Here is a 26,469-nt window from a genome sequence, read left to right on the forward strand (position 1 = left end):
AATTTTTGACACCATTGTTCTAATTATTCTTAACACGTGCTCAATTCAGTACTCAGCCAATTCAGTGAGAGAAACGTCTAGTAGTTTATTATTTGGCAAACCTGTGGGCATGCCCTGATATCTTGTGGGTCTGACTTTAAGGATGCATGAACTCTCAGCCAGGGCAAGTAAGTTACCAAAGGAGGCTCTTAAATATGAAACCACGACAGTGGTTCTGACTGAAAGGCTGTGGCCATTTCTTGATAAGAGCTTCCACCTCAAAGCACCAGCCAGAGCCTTGCTCTGTCTGTGCCCTCCTTCTGAGTGGAGTGACAAGCTCTCACTTTGGCCGCCTGCCTTCCCTGGGTCAGCCCTCCCTTTCTTTCCGTAAAACCACAGTTGTGCCTCCGTGCCTCCTGGGAGGAAGCACAGGGTGTGCGTCTGGATGGCCTGCTACCTTTGCATACTCTAAACAGTGACTTAGCCAGACCCTATCCTGAGATCTGATTCGGGACGAACTCAAAGAACGGACCACTGAGATGTCTGAATAAAATTCTGATAGAGGTGGGAAAGCAGTGTGGAGGCCTGGCGTATCATTCTGAAACTAATTTAACTCTACTGAGCTGCCCTAGAAGGACTGTGACAGGCGCTCTTACTTCTTTGTAAAGTTCCCTTTGCACTAAATAGACTCACTCTAGGAATTCCCATTCAGATGTCCGCAGTCTCCCTCAACAGGGTAAAATTTACATATCAAGCTAAGTCAGAATGGAAAACTTCATGCCTTCTGCCTCTGGAAATTAGAATGAGTTATAAAATGTCTCTACTATTATGGCAGTTTCCCAGTTAAAATTTAATATCGCTAAGTTAATGACTACTCAGTTCATGAATAATGGAATATATGAAGTGGATTTTGTTACTTAAGTGAGGTAACTTAGCAGTCTTAAAATATCTATACTACAAATTGTGATCGATAAATTATCTTCTATATAATAATGTTCACATGAAGTTAATGGATGTCCTTAGAGATTATATTGTATTCATTCTGAGGATTTCCTTTTGCGGTAGAATACAGGCTAACAGAGAATACATTGGTTTCTATGTAGACTTTTATTTTATTATTATTTATTATTATTATTATTATTATTTTTGAGATGGAGTCTCACTCTGTTGCCCAGGCTGGAATGTAGTGGCATAATCTCGGCTCACTGCAACCTCTGCCTGCCTGGCCCAAGCGATCCTCTCACTTCAGCCTCCCAAATAGCTGGGATAACAGGAGCTCACCACCATGCCCAGCTAATTTTTTTGTGTGTGTGTATTTTTAGTAGAGACAGGGTTTCACCATGTTGGCCAGGCTTGTCTCGAACTCCTGACTTTCAAGTGATCCGCCTGCCTCGGCCTCCCAAAGTGCTGGGATTATAGGCATGAGCCTCTGCACCCAGCCTACTATGTAGACTTTTAAATGAGTCAGGAATGACATTTTAATGATAAGAGCAAATGGAGAGGGAATTAAAAATTAAGTCCTTTAAACTCAATCTTTTTCTGTCTCAATTTTCATGTCTGAATAATGGGAGGAATGCCTGTTTCATAATTTGTCATACAGACCTGAGCACAAAGGGAGCATTCATGAGTTAGTGGCTATCATTACTGTCACCTTTACTACTACCGAGCTGTGGCTAACAGAAAACAGCATCATCAGTGCTCCCTAACTGATTCATCAATCAAGCATCACCTGAGTGTCTTTAACTGATGGACGCAGAGCTCTTTGTAGGTCTGTGGGTAAAAGGAGGGACTTTCTCATCCCTTCTCTCAACCCTTGCCTGTGTTCAAAAGGCAGGGTAGAAGTAAATTCCGCTAACTTTAAGATCATAACAGCCCCGACTCTAATTCTATGTAATCCAAGACAGAATTACAAATAATTTGTGCCTTCTGAATAAATACTTATTTATGAGAAGGTGATGAAGGCCAGAAATGTGCTGGTTGAATAGTAACAGAAAGTGAGCAGTGAGCGTGTGACAAACACTTTCCATAAAATCATGAACATAACTAAATCATCCCCAGATGGAGAATGGCACTTAGTAGGTATTAACATTTCACCTGTATTATATACATTGGATACTGACAGTATTACTTCTCACAAGAACGCTGGGATCTGAAGTCTTTTAAGTTATGATCGAAGACCATCATTTTTGAAAATGCCAAATTGATAAATCATCAGAGTTGCAAAGGCCAAAATCGTATGTTCCTCTGGCATGAACAGGGCCTTGTCAGCACAGACCAGCTACATAATTTGCAGGGCCCCGTGCAAAATGAAAATGAGGAGACAGTTTTATGATAATAAATAAATTATAAATAATGAGTTTAAAAGTACTAAGAATTATAAGACAGTGACGTCAGAGCATTAAACCAAGTGAAGGGCCCTGGGCAACTGCTCATGAAACCACCCTGTGTGCAGGGTCCCGCCCCTGCCAGTTGAGGGGCAGAGAGCCACTGCAGGTGGCTGGGCAGCCCCCACCTGTTGGAGTCATGCAGTGTGAATGTGACTCACCACTGTTACTGCATCATTCAGCAGGGACTCTCCAAAGACCAGAATGTAGAGTTGCTCATTGACGTGAATGTTCTCAAAGACAGCAAGCACAGCCACAGGATCCACAGCTGAGATTAAGCTGCCAAAGAGCAGGTTCTGGAGCAAAGTGATGTCGCTGAGGCCGAATGCTTCGATCTGGCAGATACCAAACAAAGATACACCAATGCCAATGGAATTCCAAAGGGTCCCTACCACAGCATACAAGAAAATGGTGCCAATGTTCTCAAAGAATGGGCGAGTGGGCATGAAATAGCCGGCATCCAGCACGATGGGTGGGAGGAGGTACAAGAAAAACACATCAGTCTTCATTGCAGGGGGCGACTTCTCATCAACACCAAAAATAATCCCGCCTAGTAGAAGTCCAACCATTATAAGAAGGCAGCTCTCAGGCACTATTGTGGGCAACTTGTGATACAGATGGAAGCCTGGTAAGGAAAACATAAAGACACAAAACTTGGGTTATGGAGGAATTTTGGAGCTAGGAAATTGGTTCCCTTTGATAGAACCAGTGGGTCCTATTTCACCATCTCCCAAGTCAGGATCATGGTCTTTACACTGGCTTCCCGGATTACAGTACAAACCAGAGGTTTCCCTTAAAACTATTCATGAAGCACATGTAGACAAAAAATTAATGTTACATTAAAATTGGAGTGCTATAGATACACATTATCTACACTGTACAGTTTTTATTTTTCTAAACCCCTATTATGTTTTTCTTCAATATTGGGACTGTGGAAATGGAATAACACATTTTTATTATTATTATTTTATTTTTATTTTTTTGAGATGGAGTCTTCCTCTGTCACCCAGGCTGGAGTGCAGTGGCACAATCTCAGTTCCCTGCAACCTCTGCCTCCCAGGTTCAAGCAATTCTCCCTGCCTCAGCCTCTGGAGTAGCTGGGATTACAGGCATGCACCAGCATGCCTGGCTAATTTTTGTATTTTTAGTAGAGACAGGGTTTTGCCCTGTTGGCCAGGCTGCTCTCAAACTCCTGACCTCGGGTGATCTGCCCACCTCAGCCTCTCAAAGTTCTGGGATTACAGGCATGAGTAACTGCGCCCGGCGCAATTTTATATTTGAAACAATTCAGTGATTTCTAAAACATTTTCAGATGTAACATCTCATTTCATCCTCATAAAAACCCTAATGAGTAGGCAAGGCAGTTATTTTCATGCTTTGTAAAAATTTAAGTGGGAATTGAAGCTGAAAGAAATCCAGTCTTACTACCAAGGTAGTCGGGTCACAGCCCATTTTTAGATAACTACTCTCATCTGTAGCATTCAGAAACATTGGCAATGTATTTCTTTTCAATGTCTAATTCTTGCATTTGGAACACTGAATGGGTTTAATATTTGAGATGTTTGCTCCTTCAGAGACAACCCAAGCAATTTGTCAGGATGCCTCAAGTAATTACTCTATGAGGGATATAAACGTGCCATGATCTCTCATCTCAAAGAGTTCCCAATACAGCTCCCAACATGTATTTATGACTTACTCTAATACAAGGCAAAGTGTGGTCAAGCCCCAGCCAAGTGCTATGGGAACAGGGGAAGAGGAAGTCTGCTTAGGAAGACCCAGAGTAGGACAGTATCTGGACAAGGCTTAAAAGACAGGCATTAAACAGAGCCATGAAGGGGTTTCTCTAGTACATGGAAACATGGTGGGAAATATCCACCTCTTAACTCGTGGTAGAGCCCACTGTGGCTTTAAAACAGAGAACATGTTAGGAGGAGGCCTGTAGGGAAAGAGGAGACAGGTGTGGGTTGGGCCAGCACATGGAGAACACGTGGAAAGTGACTTAACACACGAAGGTCACTGGATGGAGCTCAAGTTTGGAGAGCACTTACTTGCAGGACAATAGCAGTCATCCTGCAGGCATTCAATACATTTTAGAACTAAAGCAGAATATGAGAATGCTATGCTTTGGCGCTCCCCCCTCTAAAACTCAGGCGTTGCCAACATGATAGCCTTAAGAGGTGGAGCCTTTAAGGTGTGATTAGGCCATGAGGGCTCCTTCCTCATTCGTGGGATGAAGGTCCTTACACAGAGGCTTCTCACAGCATTGCTGGTTGGTTAACTTGCTCTTCTACTCTCACATGCCCTCTGGCTTCTTGCCATGTGAGGCTGAAAACAAGAAGGCACTCACCAGACACCAAATGCCAGTGCCCTGAGCTTAGACTGCCCAGCCTCTGGAACTGTGAAAAGATCAATGTTCTTTATAAATTATCCAACTGTGGTCTTCTGTTTTCTAGCAACAGGAACACAGTAGGGCAGAAATTTATCTGAATTATAGAAAGGTAATACAGCCATGTACCACATTCAGTGTTTCAGTGAACAGTGGACCACATATAGGATGGTGGTTCCATAAAATTATCATGGAGCTGAAAAATTCCTGTTGCCTGGTGACACCTTTATGATCCTGACCCTGTGTAGACTTAGGCTGATGTGTATGTATATGTCTTGTTTTTAACAAAAAAGTTTAAATATCAACACACTATTTTTTAACATACAAAGCTTATAGAATAAGGATATAGGCCAGGCGCGGTGACTTACGCCTGTAATCCTAGCACTTTGGGAGGCCGAGGTGGGTGGATCATCTGAGGTCAGGAGTTCGAGACCAGCTTGGCCAACATGATGAAACCTTGCCTCTAGTAAAAATACAAAAATTAGCCAGGTGTGGTGGCGGGTGCCTGTAATACCAGCTACTTGGGAGGCTGAGGCAGAAGAATTGCTTGAATGCAGGAGATGGAAGTTGCACTCAAAAAAAAAAAAGAAGAAGAAGAAGGGTATAATGAAAGAAAACACTTTTTGTGCTACTGTACAATGTGTATTTCAAGCTGTATTTCAAGCTAAGAGTTATTACAAAAAAATTTTTAAAATAAGTTTAGCATAGACTAATGTACAGTGTCGATGAAGTCTACAGTAGCATACAGTAATGTCCTAGGCCTTCACATTCACTCACCACTCACTCACTGACTCACCCAGAGCAACCTCCAGTCCTGCAAACTCCATTTACAGTAAGTGCCTTATACAGTTGGACCACGTTTTATCCTTTATACTACATTTTTTTACAATGCCTTTTCTATGTCTAGATATGTTTAAATACATCAATACTTGTTGTGTTACAAATACCTACAGTATTCAGTACAGTAACATGCTGCACAGGTTTGTAGATGAGGAGCAATAGGCTGGTAGACTACGTCATGTGGCCTAGGTGTGTGGTAAGCTGTACCACCTAGGTTTGTGTAAGCACACCCTATGATGTTCAAGCAATGACAAAATCGCCTAAGGATGCATTTTGCAGAACGTATCCCCTTTGTTAAGTGATAAATGACTATCAAAAGGATAGAATAAGTCCGTAGGTACTTACAGTCACAGAACTTTTAGTAAGTAAATCCTTAAGAGCTTAGAAACAGGACTAAAACTATAACATTAAACATTTTGTGAGCCAAATCAATATAGCTGTAAACATTTGAAAAGATTTAAAGAACTGTGAAATAATACAGTGATCATCTGTAGAGCGTTCAAATCTAGCTTTATGTTAATATTTATACTACAGGAGGCTCCAGTAATTTGTGGGGACTAAATGTATTCAATGGGTGCAGCTGCTCTTTACCTGCGACCTCTGGCAAGCTCACTGACCTCACTGATAAATGAGGAAATAAAAAAGCTCCCTGAAAACCACGCCTGTGTTCCCCCAAGCTGATTTCCTGCTTCTATGTGCACCTGCTACTGTGTGATAAGAGTCAGCCAACAGCAGCATCTCCAGTCCCCTAGTATCCAAATGAAATCACCTCCTTTCCTTAATGCGATACAACCTGGAGGTTTCTGCCATGGGCCTGTAGCATGCCATTGGACGACTGCCTCCTGACTTGAAACCCAGCCCTCCCGCTCTCTGCCTGTGATGGTGGAAAGGTTCCTAACATGCGCAGGCCCCACCTACTCATCTGTGAAACAGACACAAATGCACCTGCTGGGTAAAGAACTGTACCCATAACCAGGCAGTCAACTGCACAGTACTTAACCACTGTGCCTCTAACATCACAAATGCCTCCAAATTTCAGTTGCCTTCCCCTCCTATATGTAAGAAGGCAAGAGAAAACAGTTTTAAAGAAATGCACAGAAGCCATAGGATCCACGGAGACCAACAGGAAAATGGATGAGGACTGGTTTTGGAGGCTCCCATTTCCTCTTCCACCTTTTTCTTTCCTTTCACTAACCCAACAGCCTCAGAGATCCATGCTTTCACAGGGGGTGCTGCTCTTCTTGCTGTATCAAAAGGATATTCTCATTCCTAAGGTTGGAGAATGGAAAGCCAGGGAAAAGAGGAAGGAACAGGCACTGCTGAAATGCAACACAGAGGCCAACATGCCTGCCATGCTCAGGCAATGAGACTGATCCTGACCAGAAACTCAGGCAAGCAGAAACAACCAAGAAGCAGCCAATAAAACACGGCAAAATAAATGCAGGATGCAGTTAGAATGAAGACCCACCCGGACAGCGGCCAAAGGTGGCATGAAGGAAGCGAGGCAGAGGAAAATCCAGGAGTAACAAAATCAGAAAGGAACAGCAAGAAACCCAGGGACACTTGTTGAAAAAAATCAGACGGTTTCATGTTTTAAAATCTGCACTCCTTTAATGAATACTTGGGTCATTCAGAACTGACCTGAATGACCCCTTCTTAAAGTAGGACAGCAGTTACTGAGTTTGCCAAATTGTTTCATGGGCAAGAAGAGATTAAATGAAGGGAGGTCACACAAGATCTTAGTTCAGTGCTTTTTGGTGAACATAAGCAGAGAAACTGTGTTGTGTAACATGCTTTCTGTATGCTGAGCATTCAAATCTAGCTTTATTTTAATATTTATACTACAGAACCAATAATAATTATTATACCCACAATAATTTGTGGGGACTAAATGTATTCAGTGGGTGCAGCTGCTCTTTACCTGTGACCTCTGGCAAGCCCACTGACCTCACGAGGTGCTTGGGCTGCAGGTGTCTGTGCTTTTATGAACTACCAAAGTAAAAACTCATCAGCTAAGTAATTAGTGACAACAAACAAAAGAGGGCTTCTTAGATTTCATTGTTCACGGAATAAATCAAAAATTACAAATGTGCATGCATTATGGCTTTTCCTCCCCCAAGTATTTCTTGAAGAAGAAATGAACTTGAATAGAGAAAATTTGCTTTCTTGAAATCATCAAGGTGCTGGGATGTAGCAATGTGTTAAACAAAACCTCTGCACTGGAGAGCTGCAGGCTAGTGTGGGAAACAGAAAATAAGTCAGTCAGCCAATAAAGACAGTAGCAGGCAGTGATGAGCACTGCAGACAAAAGCAGAGAGCGGTGAGAGAATCCTTTTGATTGATGAGAGAATCCTCGTGATGGATATTTTGTATCAGCGTGCCAAGGGAAGCCTCATTGGTGAGTGACACCTGAAGGAAGCCCTGAATGAAGTGAAGGTGTGAAACATAGTGGAAGAACTTTCCAGAGCAGGGAAGAAAAGAACAAGGGGACAAGCCCTGAGTTGGGAGCACCTTGAGCAAAGAGGCCACTCTGGCTGGAGCTTGAAGAATGAAGGAGAACAAGGTAAGAAACGAGGACAGAGGGACAGAAAAATGCTGGAGCCTGCAGAGCCTGTGGCCCTGGGACAGACGTTGGATATTTCCTGAGAGGCTTTTGAGCAGACGAATGTCATGAGACCAGGTCCCCACTGTTGAAAAACAGAAGCAGGCAGGCCAGTGAGGAGTCCTTTTCAGCAAACCAGGAGAGGGCTGAGAGTGGCTTCCAGCCATTAAAGTGGGGGTGAGTATGACAGGAGGGGGATGGGGGGTGTATTGTAACAGTTGCTCCAACCAAGTGTGCTGCTGGCCTGGATGAAGGATGTGAGACAGATGATCAGGGATGAATCCATAGTTTGGGGTTCAAACAAATGTGTAGAATGGGACTATTTACTGAGATGGAAAGCAATAGGAAGGCAGATAATTTTAGGAGAGAAACTCAAGATGGTAAACACCAATCAGAAATCCTTTTAAAATACCATGGAGCTTAACAAATTGATAGCATGATTTAGCCCGAAGAAATGGCAGACAATTTCTAGGGAGCACTAGAGAAGAGCCATCAGTTCTCAGAGTATGATGCCACACTCCCCCACACCACTGCTAAACACATCACCACATGTTCTTATTAACCCCATAATGGATGTCGGGGATGAAATAGTAAACCCACACAATGATGTACAGAGGTACACGAATGTCTTATAAAGTAAGAAGCTGTACAACAACAAGGAAAGAAAGCATAATTTAACCAGTGTTATAGGAACAGGCAGATAGAAATAGCAAACACATACCTACAGGTTTCTTTTTAACTTCCACAACTGTGGAAAATTCCATGAAAGTCAAAGAGTTCAACATTAAACAAAAATAATCTACAAAAACAGAAAATAATTCTTTTTTTACTATGTTTTATTTTACTTTAATTTCCGGGATACATGTGCAGAAGGTACAGGTTTGTGACATAGGTATACATGTGTCATGGTGGTTTGCTGCACCCATCAACCCATCATCTAGGTTTTAAGCTCTACTTAGGTATTTGTCTTAATGCTCTCCTTCCTTCTGCCCCCCATCCCCCAGAGAGGCCCTAGTGTGTAATGTTCCCTCCCTATGTCCATGTGTTCTCATTGTTCAACTCCCACTTATGAACAAAAACATGCAGTGTTTGGTTTTCTGTTCCTGTGTTACTTTGCTGAGAATGATGGTTTCCAGCTTCATCCATGTCCCTGCAAAGGACATGAACTCATTCTTTTTTATGGCTGCATGGTATTCCATGGTGTGTATGTGCTACATTTTCTTTATCCAGTCTATCATTGATGGGCATTTGGGTTGGTTAGAAGTCTTTGCTATTGTGAACAGCACTGCAAGAAACACACCTGTGCATGTGTCTTTATAGTACAATGATTTATAATCCTTTGGGTATATACCCAGTAATGGGATTGCTGGGTCAAATGGTATTTCTGGTTCTAGATCCTTGAGGAATCACTACATTGTCTTCCACAATGGTTGAACTAATTTACACTCCCACTGACAGTGTAAAAGCTTTCCTATTTCTCCACATCCTCTCCAGCATCTGTTGTTTCCTGACTCTTTAATGATCACCATTCTAACTGGTGTGAGATGGTATCTCATGGTTTTGATTTGCATTTCTCTAATGATCAATGGTGATGAGCTTTTTTTCATGTTTGTTGGCTGCATAAATGTCTTCTTTTGAGAAGCATTTGTTCATATCCTTTGCCCACTTTTTGATGGGGTTGTTTTTTTCTTGTAAATTCGTTTAAGTTCCTTATAAATTTTGGATAATAGACCTTTGTCAGATGGAAAGATTGCAAAAATTTTCTCCTATTCTGTAGGTTGCCTATTCACGTTGATGATAATTTTTGCTGTGCAGAAGTCCTTTAGTTTAATTAGATTCCATTTATCAATTTTGGCTTTTGTTGCAGTTGCTTTTGGTGTTTTAGTTATGAAGTCTTTGCCCATGCCTGTGTCCTGCATGGTATTGCCTAGGTTTTCTTCTAGAGTTTTTATGGTTTTAGGTTTTATACTTAAGCCTTTAATCCATCTTGAGTTAATTTTTGTATAAGGTGTAAGAAAGGGGTCCAGTTTCAGTTTTCTGCATATGGCTAGGCAGTTTTCCCAGCATCAGTTATTAAATAGGGAATCCTTTCCCCATTACTTGTTTTTGTCAGGGTTGTAGAAGATCAGATGGTTGTAGATGTGTGGTGTTATTTCTGAGGCCTCTGTTCTGTTCCATTGGTTTATATATCTGTTTTGGTACCAGTACCATGCTGTTTGGGTTACTGTAGCCTTGTAGTATAGCTTGAAGTCAGGTAGCGTGATGCCTCCAGCTTTGTTCTTTTTGCTTAGGATTGTCTTGGCTATACAGGCTCTTTTTTGTTTTCATATGAAATTTAAAATAGTTTTTTCCAGTTCTCTGAAGAAAGTCAGTGGTAGTTTGATGCGGATAGCATTGAATCTGTAAATTACTTTGGGCAGTATAGACATTTTCATGATATTGATGCTTCCTCTCCATGAGCATGGAATGTTTTTCCATTTATTTATGTCCTCTCTTATTTCCTTGAGCAGTGTTTTGTAGTTCTCTTGAAGAGGTCCTTCATGTCCCTTGTAAATTGTATTCCTAGGTATTTTATTTTCTTTGTAGCAATTGTGAATGGGAGTTCACTCATGATTTGACTCTATATCTATTATTGGTGTATGGGAATGCTTGTGATTTTTGGACACTGATTTTGTATCCTGAGACTTTGCTGAAGTTGCTTATTAGGAGTTTTTGGACGAGATGATGGGGTTTTTGAAATATACAATCATGTTATCTGCAAACAGAGACAATTTCACTTCCTCTTTTCCTATTTGAATACCCTTTATTTCTTTCTCTTGCCTGATTTCCCTGGCCAGAACTTCCAATTCTATGTTGAATGGGAGTGGTGAGAGAGGGCATCCTTGTCTTGTGCCAGTTTTCAAAGGGAATGCTTCTAGCTTTTGATCATTCAGTATGATATTGGCTATGGGTTTGTCATAAATAGGTCTTATTATTTTGAAATATGTTCCATCAATACCTACTTTATTGAGTGTTTTTAGCATGAAGGGGTGTTGAATTTTATTGAAGGCCTTTTCTGCATCTATTTAGATAATCATGTGTTTTTTGTCACTGGTTCTGTTTATGTGATGGATTATGTTTATTGATTTGCATATGTTGAACCAACCTTGCATCGCAGGGATGAAGCCAATGATTATGGTGGATAAGCTTTTCGATGTGCTGCTGGATTCGGATTACAAGTAGTTTATTGAGGATTTTTGCACCAATGTTCATCAGGGATATAGACCTGAAATTTTCTTTTTTTGTTGTTTCTGTGCGAGGTTTTGGTATCAGAGTGATGCTGGCCTCATAAAATGAGTTACGGAGGAGTTCCTCTTTTTCTGTTGTTTGGAATAGTTTCAGAAGGAATGATACCAGCTCCTTTTTGTACCTCTGATAAGAGTTCAGCTGTGAATCCAACTGGTCCTGGGCTTTTTTTGTTGGTGGGCTATTAATTACTGCCTCAATTTCAGAACTTGTTTTTTGTCTGCTGAGGGGTTCGACTTCTTCCTAATTTGGTCTTGGGAGGGTGTGTGTGAACAGGAATTTATCAATTTCTTCTAGATTTTCTAGTTTATTTGCATAGAGGTGTTTATAGTATTCTCTGTTGCTATTTTGTATTTCTGTGGCATCGGTGGTGATATTCTCTTTATCATTTTTTATTGTGTCTATTTGATTCTTCTCTCTTTTCTTCTTTATTAGTCTGGCTAGAGGCCTATGTATTTTGTTAATCTTTTCAAAAAACCAGTTCCTGGATTCACTGATTTTTTTTGAAGGGTTTTTGGTGTCTCTATCTCCTTCAGTTCTGCTCTGATATTAGTTATTTCTTGTCTTCTGCTAGCTTTTGAATTTGTTTGCTCTTGCTTCTCTAGTTCTTTTAATTGTGGTGTTAGGGTGCCAATTTTAGATATTTCTAACTTTCTAATGTGGGCATTTAGTGCTATAAATTTCCCTCTTAACACTGCTTTAATTGTGTCCCAGAGATTCTGGTACCTTGTGTCTTTATTCTCATTGGTTTCAAAGAACTTATTTATTTCTGCCTTAATTTATTTACCCAGTAGTCATTCGGGAGCAAGTTGTTCAGTTTCCATGTAGTTCTATGGTTTTGAGTAAGTTTCTTAATCCTGAGTTATAATTTGATTGCAGTGTGGTCTGAGAGACGGTTTGTTATGATTTCCATTCTTTTGCATTTGCTGAGGAGTGTTTTGCTTCCAATTATATGGTCAATTTTAGAATAAATGCTATGTGGTGCTGAGAAGAATGTACATTCTATTGATCTGGGGTGGAGAGTTCTATAAATATCTATTAGGTCTGCTTGGTCCAGAGCTGAGTTCAAGTCCTAACTATCCTTGTTAACTTTCTATCTTGTTGATCTGTCTACTATTGAAGTAGGGTATTAAAGTCTCTTACTATTATTTTATGGGAGTCTAAGTCTCTGTGTAGGTCTCTAAGAACTTGCTTTATGAATCCGGGTGCTCCTGTATTGGATGTATATATATATTTAGGATAGTTAGCTCTTCTTGTTGCATTGATCCCTTACCATTATGTAATGCCCTTCTTTGTCTTTTTTGATCTTTGTGGGTTTAAAGTCTGTTTTATCAGAGACTAGGATTGCAACCTCTGCTTTTTTTTTTCTTTCTTTCCATTTGCTTGGTAAATATTCCTCCATCCCTTTATGTTGAGCCTATGTGTGTCTTTGCACATGAGATGGGTCTCCTGAATACAGCACACTGATGGGTCTTGGCTCTTTATCCAATTTTCCAGTCTATGTCTTTTAATTGGGGCATTTAGCCCATTTACATTTAAGTTAATGTTGTTATGTGTGAATTTGATCCTGTCGTCATGATGCTAGTTATTTTGCACATTAGTTGATGCAGTTTCTTTACAGTATCATTGGTCTTTTTATTTTGGTATGTTTTTGCAGTGGCTGGTACTGGTTTTGGTTTTTCCTTTCCATATTTAGTGCTTCCTTCAGGAGCTCTTGTAAGGCAGGCCTGGTGATGACAAAATCTCACAGTATTTGCTTGTCTATAAAGGATTTTATTTCTCCTTCACTTATGAAGCTTAGTTTGGCAGGATATGAAATTCTGCACTGTAAAATTATTTTCTTTAAGAGTGTTAAATATCAATCCCCATTCTCTTCTGGCTTGTAGAGTTTTTGCAGGGAGATCTGCTGTTGGTCTGACGGGCTTCCCTTTGTAGGTAACCTGACCTTTCTCTCTGGATGCCCTTAACATTTTTTCTTTCATTTCAACCTGGGTGAATCTGATGATTGTGTGTCTTGTGGTTGCTCTTCTTGAGGAGTATCTTAGTGGTGTTCTCTCTATTTCCTGAATTTGAATGCTGGCCTGTCTCGCTAGATTGGGGAAGTTCTCCTGAATAATATCCTGAAGGGTGTTTTCCAACTTGGTTCCATTCTCCCTGTCACTTTCAGGTACATGAATCAATCATAGGTTTGGTCATTTCACATAGTACCATATTTCTTGGAGGCTTTGTTTGCTGTTTTTCATTCTTTTTTCTCTAATCTTGTCTTCAGGCTTTATTTCATTAAGGTGATATTCAATCTCTGATATCCTTTCTTCTGCTTGATCGATTCGGCTATTGATACTTGTGTATGCTTCATGAAGTTCTCATGCTGTGATTTTCAGCTCCATCAGGTCATTTCTGTCCTCCTCTAAACTGGTTATTCTAGTTAGTAGTTGCTGTAACCTTTTATCAACATTCTTAGCTTCCTTGCATTGGGTTAGAACATGCTCCTTTAGCTCAGAGGAGTTTGTTATTACCCACCTTCTGAAGCCCACTTCTGCCAATTTGTCAAACTCATCCTCCATCCAGTTTTGTGCCCTTGCTGGAGAGGAGTTGTTATCATTTGGAGGAGAAGAGGCATTCTGGTTTTTGGAATTTTCATCACTTTCGCACTGGTTTTTCCTCATTTTCATGGATTTATCTACCTTTGATCTTTGATGCTGATGGCCTTTGGATGGGGTTTTTCTGTGGGCATCCTTTTTGTTGATGTTGACGTTATTGTTTTCTGTTAGTTAGTTTTCCTTCTAACAGTCAGGTCCCTCTGCTGCAGGTCTGCTGGAGTTTGCTGGAGGTTCACTCCAGACCCTGTTTGCCTGGGTATTACCAGCAGAGGCTGCAGAACAGCAAAGATTGGTGCCTGCTCCTTCCTCTGGAAGCTTTGTCCCAGAGAGGCACCCACCCAGCATCAGCCAGAGCTTCCCTGTGTCTGTCAACCCCTGCTGGGAGGTGTCTCCCAGTCAGGAGCCATGGGGGTCAGGGACTCACTTGAGGAGGCAGTCTGTCCCTTCGCAGAGTATGAGCACTGTGCTGGGAGATCTGCTGCTCTCCTGAGGTGTCTGTCAACCCCTGCTGGGAGGTGTCTCCCCGTCAGGAGCCATGAGGGTCAGGGACTCACTTGAGAAGGCAGTCTGTCCCTTCACAGAGCTTGAGCACTGTGCTGGGAGATCTGCTGCTCTCTTCAGTGCTAGCAGGCAGAAAGGTTTAAGTCTGCTGAAGCTGTGCCCACAGCTGCCCCTTCCCCCAGGTGCTCTGTCCCAGGGAGTTGGAAGTTTTATCTATAAGCCCCTGACAGGGGCTGCCCCCTTTCTTTCAGAGATGCCCTGCCGAGTGAGGAGGAATCTAGAGAGGCAGTCTGGCCTCAGGCACTTTGCCACACTGCCATGAGTTCTGCACAGTCAGAGTTAGCACTGTAAGGGGAAAACCACCTACTCAACCCTCAGTAATGGCAGGCACCCCTCCCTGCACCAAGCTCAAGTATCCCAGGTCAACTTCAGACTCCTGTGCTGGCAGCAAGAATTTCAAGCCAGTGGATCTTAGCCTGCTGGTCTGTCTCTGTAGGAGTGGGATCCGCTGAGCTAGACCACTTGGCTTCCTAGCTTCAGCCCCCTTTCCAGGGGAGTGAACAGTTCTGTCTTGCTGGCATTCCAGGTGTCACTGGGGAAAAAAAAAAAAACCTCCTGCAGCTAGCGCAGTGTGTGCCCAAACAGCCACCCAGTTTTGTGCTTAAAACCCAGGGCCCTGGTGGTATAGGCACTCAAGGGAATCTCCTGCTCTGGGGGTTGCAAAAACCAAGGGAAAAGTGTAGTACCTGGGCCAGAATGCACTGTTCCTCATGGCACAGCCCCTCACGGTGTTCCTTGGGTAAAGGAGGGAGTTCTCTGACCCCTTATGCTTCCCGGGTGAGGCGACGCCCCATCCTGCTTCTGCTTGCCTTCTGTGGACCGCACCCACTGCCTAACCAGTCCCAATGAGATGACCCGGGTACCTCAGTTGGAAATGCAGATATCACCCACCTTCTGCATTGGTCTTGCTGGGAGCTGTTCCTATTCAGCCATCTTCAACAGAAAGTAATTCTTTGTTGCAATCATGTCTCTCACTAAGTTAGAAGTGATATAATCAGTGACAAAAGTAATGGCCATTAAGTTAGGAGACAGGTATACCTGAATTCATCTTTTTAAATGTTTGTGCAAAAAAAATAGTAAGAAAATGAAAATTTAAAAAGATACAACAGGTCAAACTCCCATGCTGATCATTAGTGGGATCACGCCTGGGAATAGTCACTATACTCCAGCCTGGGAAACATAGTACGACCCCCATCTCTTTAACAAAAATAAAAGTGAAAAATGAAAAATAATAAAAAAAAAAAGAGCAGATTGCTGTTTCTGGGAAGATGGAGTAGATGTACTGTTCTCTATGCCACTCTATACACCTAAAGAGCCTAGATATTAGATGTAAAGCAAATATAACTCTGAAAGAGAGCAGAAGAAATGCTGGCCAGAGACCCCCAGACCATGGCATTCAGTTCTCTGGGTCTTCTTTCTGTCTCTCATATCTCAGACTTGGAGCTGAAGAAGCCAGCAACCCGGAAATGCCAATGGACACCGGCAACAAAAACCCAACAATAGTCTGCTTTATCTAGACAAGAGAATAGGGAAGAGTCAACCTCACAAGGCACAGAAGTTGCAGACAATAACTGCTCCTCTCCAGCCCAACACCACAGAAGAAACTGTGGTCCCAACGGCAGCAACATCTGAGTGGGCGGTTTAGATTCCATCCTCACCAGAGTGTAAGGAACACCCTGGCTTCCCTATTGGGGTGGTGTCAGAGAAGGAAAAGGGCAGAAGGGAGTCTTTCTTCTCTACTGGGTGGTAATGAGCGCTCCCCTCCCTATGGAGCCAGCAAAGACGACGTAAAGAACGCAGAGAACATGGACGTCACCATCGTCCAGCCACAAAGCAACCCACTTTTGACCCCTTACTGACAAAAAGACAGAAGCCACAGATTATCCGTTTGAGAATGAAACAAAGGTATCACTATAGACCCTGTAGAAATTAAAAAAAAAAATTAATAAGGAATAGTTGAACAACCATACACACACGTGACATCTTCGCTGAAATGGACCAATTCCTCAAAAAACACCAATGGCAACAACTCAACCAATATGAAAAAAATAATTGAATAGCCCTACAATTGGCAAAAACAGCTAAAATTTGAAGGTGTAACTTTAAAACTCTTCCCCCCAAAAATCCCCAGGTCCATATAGTTTCTCTAGTGAATTCTACAAAATAAAAGCAATTCTATACAACTTCTTCCAAAAAATAGAAGAGAAAGGAACACTTCTCAATTCATTTTATGAAGCTAATATTGCCCTGACAGATACCAAGCCAGATAACTGCAGTACCGAAAAGAAAACAAGAGACCGGTATCCTTTAGCAAGGAGTACTGATGCAAAAATATCAGCATATAATTCAGCAATACATAAAAAGAATTGTGCACTATAACCAAGTGACGTTTATTCCAGGGATGCAAGACTGGTTCAATATTCAAAAATTCACCAGTGTAATCCTTCATATCAATAGGCTAAAGAAGAAAAACCACAGGACTATATCAATTGGTGCAGAAAAAGTATGTGACAAAGTTCAACATCTATTCATGATTAAAATTCTCAGCAAATTAGGAATAGAAATGAACTTCCTCAGCTTGTCAAAGATCATCTTCAAAAAGCCTGACTGGTTCTAAATGCCAAATTTTAACTACACAGAAAGGTAGCCAGCTCATCTTTAAAAGTCCAAGGAGGTGCTGGAGACAGCATGTTGAAGAAATGATTGCACAGCCTGTAAATCACTGGACTATGTACATTATGGGAAAATCATTACAAGGATTCTTCCTTCCTAGAAATTGATAAATAACTTACGTGATTACTTTTCTTTTCATTCATTAGCTCACAAGTATTTCTTTATTATTATTATACTTTAATAATTATTAATATACTTCAAGTTATATAATAAATATTCATACACTTTAAGTTCTAGGGTATAAACAACGTGCAGGTTTCTTACATAGGTATACATGTGCCATGTTGGTTTGCTGCACCTACCAACTCACCATTTACGTTAGGTATTTCTCCGAATGCTATCCCTCCCCCAGCCCCCCAGCCCCAACAGGCCCGGTGTGTGATATTCCCCACCCTGTGTTCAAGTATTCTCATTGTTCGATTCCCACCTATGAGTGAGAATATGCGGTGTTTGGTTTTCTGTCCTAACTCACAAGTATGTCCAAGCACTCACCATCATGAAATGTGTCAGGCACTAAGGACACAGCAATATCCTAGACAGACACGACTTCTGTCCTCATGGAGTTTACAGTTTACAGGGAAGAAGGATGTTGAGCAGGTGATCACACACAGCATGCTTGTTATGGAGCAGGAAGTGTAAGTTTCAACACAATTACATGGCAGGGTCTCAGATCTTGTCTTCCCTGTGGGGGAGGGGCTTTTTAAGGAAATCATTTTTCACCTGAGAAGTGAACAGGAGTTGGAATTCTCAAAACCACGAAGGGTCTGAGGGTCTTCTCAAGCAGAACAGCACATGCAAAACTCACTAGAGTGGAGACAGAGGTGGCCCACAAGAGACACTGCATGCAATCCAAAAAGAGGGAAAGGGTGAGGTGTTCTGGGACCTGTCATCCAGTTTGGATTGACCATAAGGCCATGGGAAGTAACACCCAATATGGAAAGGAGGTGAGGAAAGAGCTAAGCTTTTCATCTGAGACGTTTACAGAGCATTTGGGCGGGACTGTGCATGAGCTCTGTGTGGCTCTCTCTCCTTCATGACCCTTCTGACGCCCCTGACAAAGTGCCCACCACCCTGAGTTCACAAATCCATTTGAGAGTCTGTCGCACCCACTGGAGCACACGGTCACAGGGCTGGCGCAAGTTTTATCCACTTTGGCGCTCCTATTGTCTCATACAGTATGCGGTAAGTTGTGTCAGCAAGAAGTATATCTTTGGTCTCTGCTCCCAGTTCCTGGCAGAGCTCCTAAAACCCTTGTAATCTCCTGAGCAATAAGGGCAATAGGAGCATCTGTTATAATATTCAGTCTTAGTGTCTAGTTCTAGAGACATAAGAGCTCCCAAGACTTTCAGAATCCCTGGAGTGGTAAGTGTCTTCCGTATGCTGATGAGATGACTGGCGGCTGGGGTCCCCTAGATAGCTTCAAGATGGGGGCTGGTTGCCAGAAAGACCAAGGCAGGATTAGAGGCTTGGGACTTCCAACTCCACCACCCAAATTCTGGGGAGTAGAGAAGGGCAGGAGGTTGAGTTCCATCACCTATCTAATGGACCCTCCATGAAGACCCTAAGTGACGAGGTTGGGAGCTTCTTTGTTGGTGGGCACATGGTGGAGCTGGGAGGGTGCTGCATGCTGAGAGGAAATAGCCCTGTGCACCTCTTCACCTTGATGTTCATCTGTATCCTTTATAACAACCAGTAAACCAATGTTGCCCTGAGTTCTGTGAGTTATTATAGCAAATGATCGAATCTGAGCAGGTCATGGGACTCCCCAGTTTATAGCCAGCTGGTCAAAAGTATGGAGAGGCCCAGGACTTTCGATAGTCATCTGAATCATGGGCAGTTTTGTGGGACAAGGTCCTTCACTATGGATTCTGTCCTGACTCCGGGTAGTTAGGGTCAGAATAGAATTGAATTTTAGGATACCAGGCTGCTGTCTGGAGAGTAGGAGAATTGGTTGTTGGTGTCAAGGAAAAACCTACACATTTGGTGTGAGAAGTGCAGAGAGAGAGCAGAGAAACACATGTTTTTTTCCTAGTATGGTACCAAAGAAAAAGGCTCTTAACCTGTCCTCTGAGCTGGCTAGTTTCCTTAGCGATTATACGCCAAGCCTCAGATGCAGTGAAAATGTGCATGTTGTAACTGTAGACTCCAATGCCAGAAAGTTACAGAGTTTGTATCTCGCTTTTTGTCTCACACGCCTCACAATCCTCGTTCCAACCTTTCCGTTTTCTCTGATCTTTAATTTTGTTATTTTATTTCCCAAGAAAATGAACAGCCCACTGGTCTATATCTGATTGCACTGGAGGTTTATGCTTTTATTACTACCGGTCATTTCTACGTTTGTCTCAATTTCATTAAAGTTGTAAGAGCTATATTGTTCCTCCTTAAAATGTTCGCTTTTGCCAGACATAGAAGAACAAATACTGTTATGATTCCACTTACATGAGGTACCTAGAATGTACCAATTCACAGAGACAGAAAGCAGAATAGAGTTTACCAGGGGCTCAAGGGAGGAGGTGATGGGGAGTAAGTGTTTAACGGGCACAAATTTTCAGTTTGTGAAGATGAAAATGTCATGAAGATGGATGGAGGTAATGGCTGCAAAACACTGAGAATGTACTCAATGCCACTGAATTGTACACTTACAAATATTGCTGTGACTGTATAAGCACTGCTAAACCAACTGGGAGAAAAGATAATGCTGCTAAATGGATCTCTGCTGGTAGGCACGGTCACCATGCAGTGTTCTGAAATTCTGATGGATCCCCTGATACAGAGTCTGAGCTAAACCTTCAAAAGGCAACTCTACAAATGTTGATATAAAATGTGCAAAGCATGGGCTGTTCAAAAACAAGAAGCAAAACAACAGAATTTTTTGGCAGCTCAAAAGGTAAAACAGGTAATTTTTCACAAAAATACTCATAACACAATGTCAAAGAATAGGAAAATGGTTGAGTGAATGATAGCCTATTAACATGATATAATAATCTACCACAGCATGTATGTTTATTATGTCAGTTTTTCTTTGGGTTTCTGTTTTTTTAGACAGGGTTTCATTCTGTCACCCAGGCTGGAGTGCAGTCGTGCAATCATAACTCACGGAAGCCTCGAGCTCCTAGGCTCAAGAAATCCTCTCACCTCAGCCTCCTGAGTATCTAGGACTACAGGTGCACACCAGAACACCTGGCTGATTTTTTAATTATTTTATAAACAAGATCTCGCTATGTTGACCATGCTGGTCTCAAACTCCTGCTCTCAAGGGATCCTCGCACTTCAGCCTCCCAAAGCATTGGGATTGTGGGCATGAGCCATCACTCCTGGATTTATTTGAAATAATGTTCAGTGAAAAAAGAGCACAGAATAGTTTTAAAAGTTTTTATTTTCCTTTAAGACTATTAAATTCGTTGATTTTACTCACAGACACGTTTTCTCAAACTCCTGGCCTCAAGCAATTCTCCTGCCTTGGCCTCCCAAAGTGTTGGGATTACAGGCAGAAGCCACTGCGTCTAGACTCACAGACACGTTTTTAAAGAAAGTGCCTCTCCACACTTGATCAAAAGGCTGAGAAGCAGTGGAAAGTGCCTCTCTTTAGTGAGCATAAGGAACACTTTCATTCAAGAGATCAGTAATTGCCAGGACCACAACTGATGTACCCACAGAGTTTACCTTTCACAGACGATGAACTCATTGTGTATCTTAACACAGTGCCTCCTGAGTGCAATCCCAGCTTAGCTTCCCTTTGGCTTGTGCTTCCTATTCAAGGTGGGAAACATGAACCCTTTTCCCTTAGATATTCCATAGCGCCCTTCCCACATTTGTCAATGGTCAGAGTATGTCAGCCATTTGTATTTGTCTTCTTGTAACATGATCACTTTCTGAGAATAATACTCATTTTGATCAGTGTTAACTTGACTACAAAACATATTCCAACTGATCCTGAGTGCCTAAGTGTCCCACATAATCAGCTCAGCCCTTTTAAATATACCCAGGTAGAAATACAAGAAGCAAAATTTTATGTAACATGAAAAAGTCTGAAGCAGAGTTTGCAAGCTTGCAGGCCATAAGCCAGCAAGGACTGCACACCTGTTTTGTTCGACCTATCTAGTGGGTTCAAAGATTGAGCTCATATTGAGAAACTGAGAGGATCCACATGTAAATTCTTCTGTTCTAGTTATCTTGGAAAATCAGCAAAACTGGGCTTTTTGTCACTCATGCCAATTTCTGCAAAGTGGCCATCAGCTGGACTTTGGGCAGGGCAAGAGCTTGCTCCCCATAACCCCCCCCCCGCCCATCTCTCAGGGCATGAAGAGGCACCAACAAAGGACCACACTGACAGCTACATGTCTATCTTTTTAGACTCCTTCCTTCTAGTCTCAACTACAGCAATGACAACACAACTTAGGCAGAGATTCCAGGAATTAAGTAACACGTTTCCCATCCTTTAAGCAGATGAATGAGGGACCATCTCCTCAGGGGCAGGGGTGCCTCCCTATCCCAGCTGGGGCACTGCAGTTGGTTTTTATCAATGGGGTAATATCTCTGGTGGGTCCAGGACAACACATAGAGTGGGTGAAGTTCACTTCTGCAGGAAGGTGGCTCTGCCACCCTGGGAGTCTCTTTTTCACTGGAGGCAGCTGAACCCTACTCTGATACCCGAGCCGGGTTGGGCACAGGATTTAACTCATGCCCTGGCCACCTCACTGCCTGCATTATATTCTTTCTTCAACCCACACCACACCCACTGGACAGCTCGGAAATGATCACTGGCTCAGTTGTGCTGGCGCTGCAACTCTGCCCAAGGAAATAATAACGATGACACTGGCCAGTTTTCAAAGTATTTCAGCATGTATTCTATCTGGGGTGAAACATGTGTCTCCCCAAGCTGAGAAAAGGACTCTACAGATGGCAAGGGAATTTCTAATACAGCCAGGTGGGAAACAAGATACTCACTATTAAATACTGAGATCTGCCCTTGAACATGCAGAGAATTCTTATTTAGAAAACTCTGGGACTCAAGTTTCCTGTGAGGAACGGTGGGTGAAGCAGCCACAGAGTTTGCTCTCAGTCTGTTAGGACTGCAGGTATAGGTCTTACAGCTATGATACAGACTCAACGGGTCTTCTGTGATTCCACACATCCTTAACTTTTTCATCTCCTCAAGGCTCTAGGCCCTCCACTTTTTCTTTTTCTTTTCTTCCTTTCCTCCAACCCTCCCATTTTAGAAACACAATCTGATGAAGGGGTTTGACCAAGAAAGGATTCAATTTGAAGAGATCATTCTGAAGGTAAAACTTGCCAGTGCCTAGGCAGTGTGTAGGAGGAGTTACAGAGTCCAAGTGGTTGACCAGTTCTAGTGACTATTTCTGAACAGATCCTTTGCACAGCTTAGTTAGGCTGGGAGAGGGGCCACTAGGGCGTGCCAGTGGTGATAAAGACTCTGGTATACTATAACCTAGATTCAAAGCTTTCCATGCCAGCCAACAGTTGAAAGCAATTTTTATTCTACTGCCCCAGGCTAGATGTTAAATCTCAGGATTTATCATTCTCTCAACTCATGTGTTAGTAAATGATTTATGCCAATTTTGGCTTTGCTGTTTGCACACTGCTATCACTAAGCCATATAAGATTTTCCAGGGACGCTACCCCACCCACCCAACCACCCTGTGTGGGAACTGTATTTTCTGTTTTCTGGTTTCTATTCCTTCAAGAGCTTGCCTTCTAAGCAAATTTACCACTTGCTCAAAATACATAAATCAAAGTATAGTGAAGGAACCCACAATTGCCAGTAATTGCTACCTGATTTCATTTTTCATTTAAGTGGTTGCTAACACTTAACTGCAGTCACCAGTTATTTACATGTCAGGGAAATATTTGCACACTGTTAGCTCATGCTAAACTAAGAAACCATCCCATTTGGTAAATGACTATTTTCCAAGCTTGCTAGAATCCTATCCCTTTCATTCCCTTTCCCTCCTCCCTGACTTCTGTTACCAAGTTGGTGGTCTTTGTACATCCAGGTGTCTTCCCATTTGCTTATGGTTGCAAAAATCAAAGGGGTTTCAATGAGTTTTGGGATGTGTATTTTAAGGATTCATGGAGATTCACAGTTCCATAGAGTTCTACAGTCATCATAATTATTACGTTCCATTAAAATAATGGTCAAACCTACTAACACATTCAGTGGGTAAACAGTGGACTGGAGTCTTGCCAATTATACTCATTTGTTACAAGATTTAGGAACCGTAACAGCTCCCTGGTTTAGTGGCTTCAAAACAGAAAATTGAAACAAGACCAAAGAAAAAGAAAAAGATCAAAAAAAAAAGGAAGAAAACCACTGCAGAAGGAGCCAACCATTAAGTAAACAGATTAGCTATCTCATCAACCAAATCCCTTTAGCAAACCATCACCTCTCATGTGTGGTGCTTAGAATGTGAGCACATGAATGAATGAATGAATGTCAACTGTGACACAAAACAAAATAAAATACAGATTCTTGTGACGTTCAAAGCAGATGACAAATTACAGTTGTAAAATGATTGAAAATATAAAACAGTGTTACTTGGTTTTAACTATATACATTGTAAGCAACAACATTTGTAAAAAGACGCCCATGCCCTTGGAACCTCTCTTGAGGAGGGGTGAACAGCGAGTGAACAGCCAACTCACACATAAATAATCAGATGTCAGAGAGTGATAGACAGCTTAGAAGAAAGCAAACCTGGGCAACAGGATCCAGAGAAACTGGGGCCAGAGCTGTTGCACACAAGTATGTATGTATTCTTATTTCCCTTTAAAGCTCCTCGAACCGGAGTCAGCATCTTCCATACTCATCCAGAAACTTTACCAGTGAACACACAAAGAATGCTGCCATTCTCCTAAGTAAGCAGACCAGGCGTGTTGACCCTAACAATGTATCCTTCCCAACCTTGAACACCAAGACTTTCAATCAGATAGAAAAGAGGAAGCTGCAATTTTTCAGTATCGTTTCTCCTCACCATTCCAGTGTTCTGTGAGAGAAAATGTACAGTCAGCCGATGCATGCTTCTGCCTTAGAATACTGGTGATGAAAAGCACGGGTTGACATTTCTAAAATAGCAATAATTACTTTAGGCAGCACTTTGCTTTAACATTCTTTCCAATCTAGATTCTCAAAGAAACACTATTTGTACAAAAAGCACAAAAGGCCTAGGAAAGCAACGGCTGAACAACGTGCTTACCACAAGTGTGTGAGCTGACGCATCTGTGGACCCTAATGACATAGAAGAGACCCAGAAGCTCTGGGCTTTCCAGGAAGTGTCCGGAGGAGGGTCAACGAGAGAGTCTGCTCCTATAGGGAATCTCAGCTGACTGTGAGCCCTGCTTGCCTAGTCTTTCACCTAGCCCTCCAATTATGCCTGGCTGCTCACCTTTCGTTTTCCAAGACAAGAACCTGGGATTAAAAAAAAAAAAAAAAAGTGTGTATTGCCTTTCTTTTCCATTGCACACTAACTTAGCAAAAGCAGAAAGAAATTATTTTTTAAGCTTATGTCACATATTTCAGAGGCTGACATACATATGATTTAGAAAGAAACCTTTTCATAACAACAACGGCAGAAGATCAGGACATCCAACAACTTGCTGTGGAGCAAATGGACAAAACAGATTTTCACGGTATAATGCTATTATACACTGGGGGAGAAAGAAAGAAATCTGTTCTCCTTCAAGGCTATCCACATTTCCAAGGTCTATAAAGTAGCACGTGTTGTAAATGCGTTACCTCTATCCTCACAACAACCTAATGAAGAAGCTACTACTGTGAGCTCATTTTACTGATGAAATAACAAGAGGTTAGAGAAGGTAATTGACTCACCCACATCCATAGCTAGTAAGTAGCAGGGCTGGGATTTTGGACCACAGAGCTTAAATTACCATTAAAAGTATATCCAGTATGGTACATCTAGTTCTAGATCCTTGAGGAATCACCATACTGTTTTCCATAATGGTTGAACTAGTTTACAATCCCACCAACAGTGTAAAAGTGTTCCTATTTCTCCACATCCTCTCCAGCACCTGTTGTTGCCTGACTTTTTAATGATTGCCATTCTAACTGGTGTGAGATGGTATCCCACTACTGGGTATATACCCAAAGGATTATAAATCATGCTGCTATAAAGACACATGCACACGTATGTTTATTGCGGCACTATTCACAATAGCAAAGACTTGGAATCAACCCAACTGTCCATCTGTGACAGACTGGATTAAGAAAATGTGGCACATATACACCATGGAATATTATGCAGCCATAAAAAAGGATGAGTTTGCGTCCTTTGTAGGGACATGGATGCAGCTGGAAACCATCATTCTTAGCAAACTATCACAAGAACAGAAAACCAAACACCGCATGTTCTCACTCATAGGTGGGAACTGAACAATGAGATCACTTGGACTCGGGAAGGGGAACATCACACACCGGGGCCTATCATGGGGAGGGGGGAGGGGGGAGGGATTGCATTGGGAGTTATACCTGATATAAATGATGAATTGAGGGGTGCTGACGAGTTGATGGGTGCAGCACACCAACATGGCGCAAGTATACATATGTAACAAACCTGCACGTTATGCACATGTACCCTAGAACTTGAAGTATAATAAAAAAAAATAAAAATAAAATAAAAATAAATAAATAAATAAAAATAAAAAGTATATCCAATAATAGTATATGCACTATATTAGAGTGATCAACTCAATTACCATCCAAATGAGGATATTTGAGAGTGAAATGACACGATAATAATATATGTGACAGGTCATTTGTAACAAATATAAACCAGAAATATCATGGACAACCAGGGAGTGTGGTAACTTTAATTATATCACTAAAGTGTGGTGAAGAAAAAGAGTTTCTCCAAATGTTATTGAGTTACTCATTTACTCAGTAATTATTTATTGAGTTTGTACTATGTACCAGGCCTTGTTCCAGACAATGAGTCAAACACAAAGTCCTTTCCCTCATTGAGCACGCATTCTAATGAATGTCATTTATATGTACATGTGTTTCTCTATGGGCCTGTTTGCATGTGTAATACCTGTGTATGTGTGTGCAACACTGAAACATATTTAACATCTTTTCTCCTGTAAATCAGTTGTAGTTGAACTTATTAAAATCTACATGACAGCCTA

The 26,469-nt window shown here is 41.8% G+C and overlaps 1 protein-coding gene across 1 annotated transcript in view; it reads right to left on the minus strand.

Moving 5' to 3' along the window:
• The window catches only part of SLC9A2 (solute carrier family 9 member A2), a 93,808-nt gene that overhangs the window by 53,575 nt on the left and 13,764 nt on the right, over nucleotides 1-26,469 (minus strand). Inside the window, exon 2 of the mRNA XM_033175587.1 lies at nucleotides 2,525-2,988. Coding sequence (XP_033031478.1) covers nucleotides 2,525-2,988 — 464 coding nt within the window. The remainder of the gene's footprint in view (nucleotides 1-2,524; nucleotides 2,989-26,469) is intronic.

The sequence above is a fragment of the Trachypithecus francoisi genome, unplaced genomic scaffold (assembly GCF_009764315.1).
Source record: "Trachypithecus francoisi isolate TF-2019V2 unplaced genomic scaffold, Tfra_2.0 Lachesis_group17, whole genome shotgun sequence".
NCBI lineage: Eukaryota > Metazoa > Chordata > Mammalia > Primates > Cercopithecidae > Trachypithecus > Trachypithecus francoisi.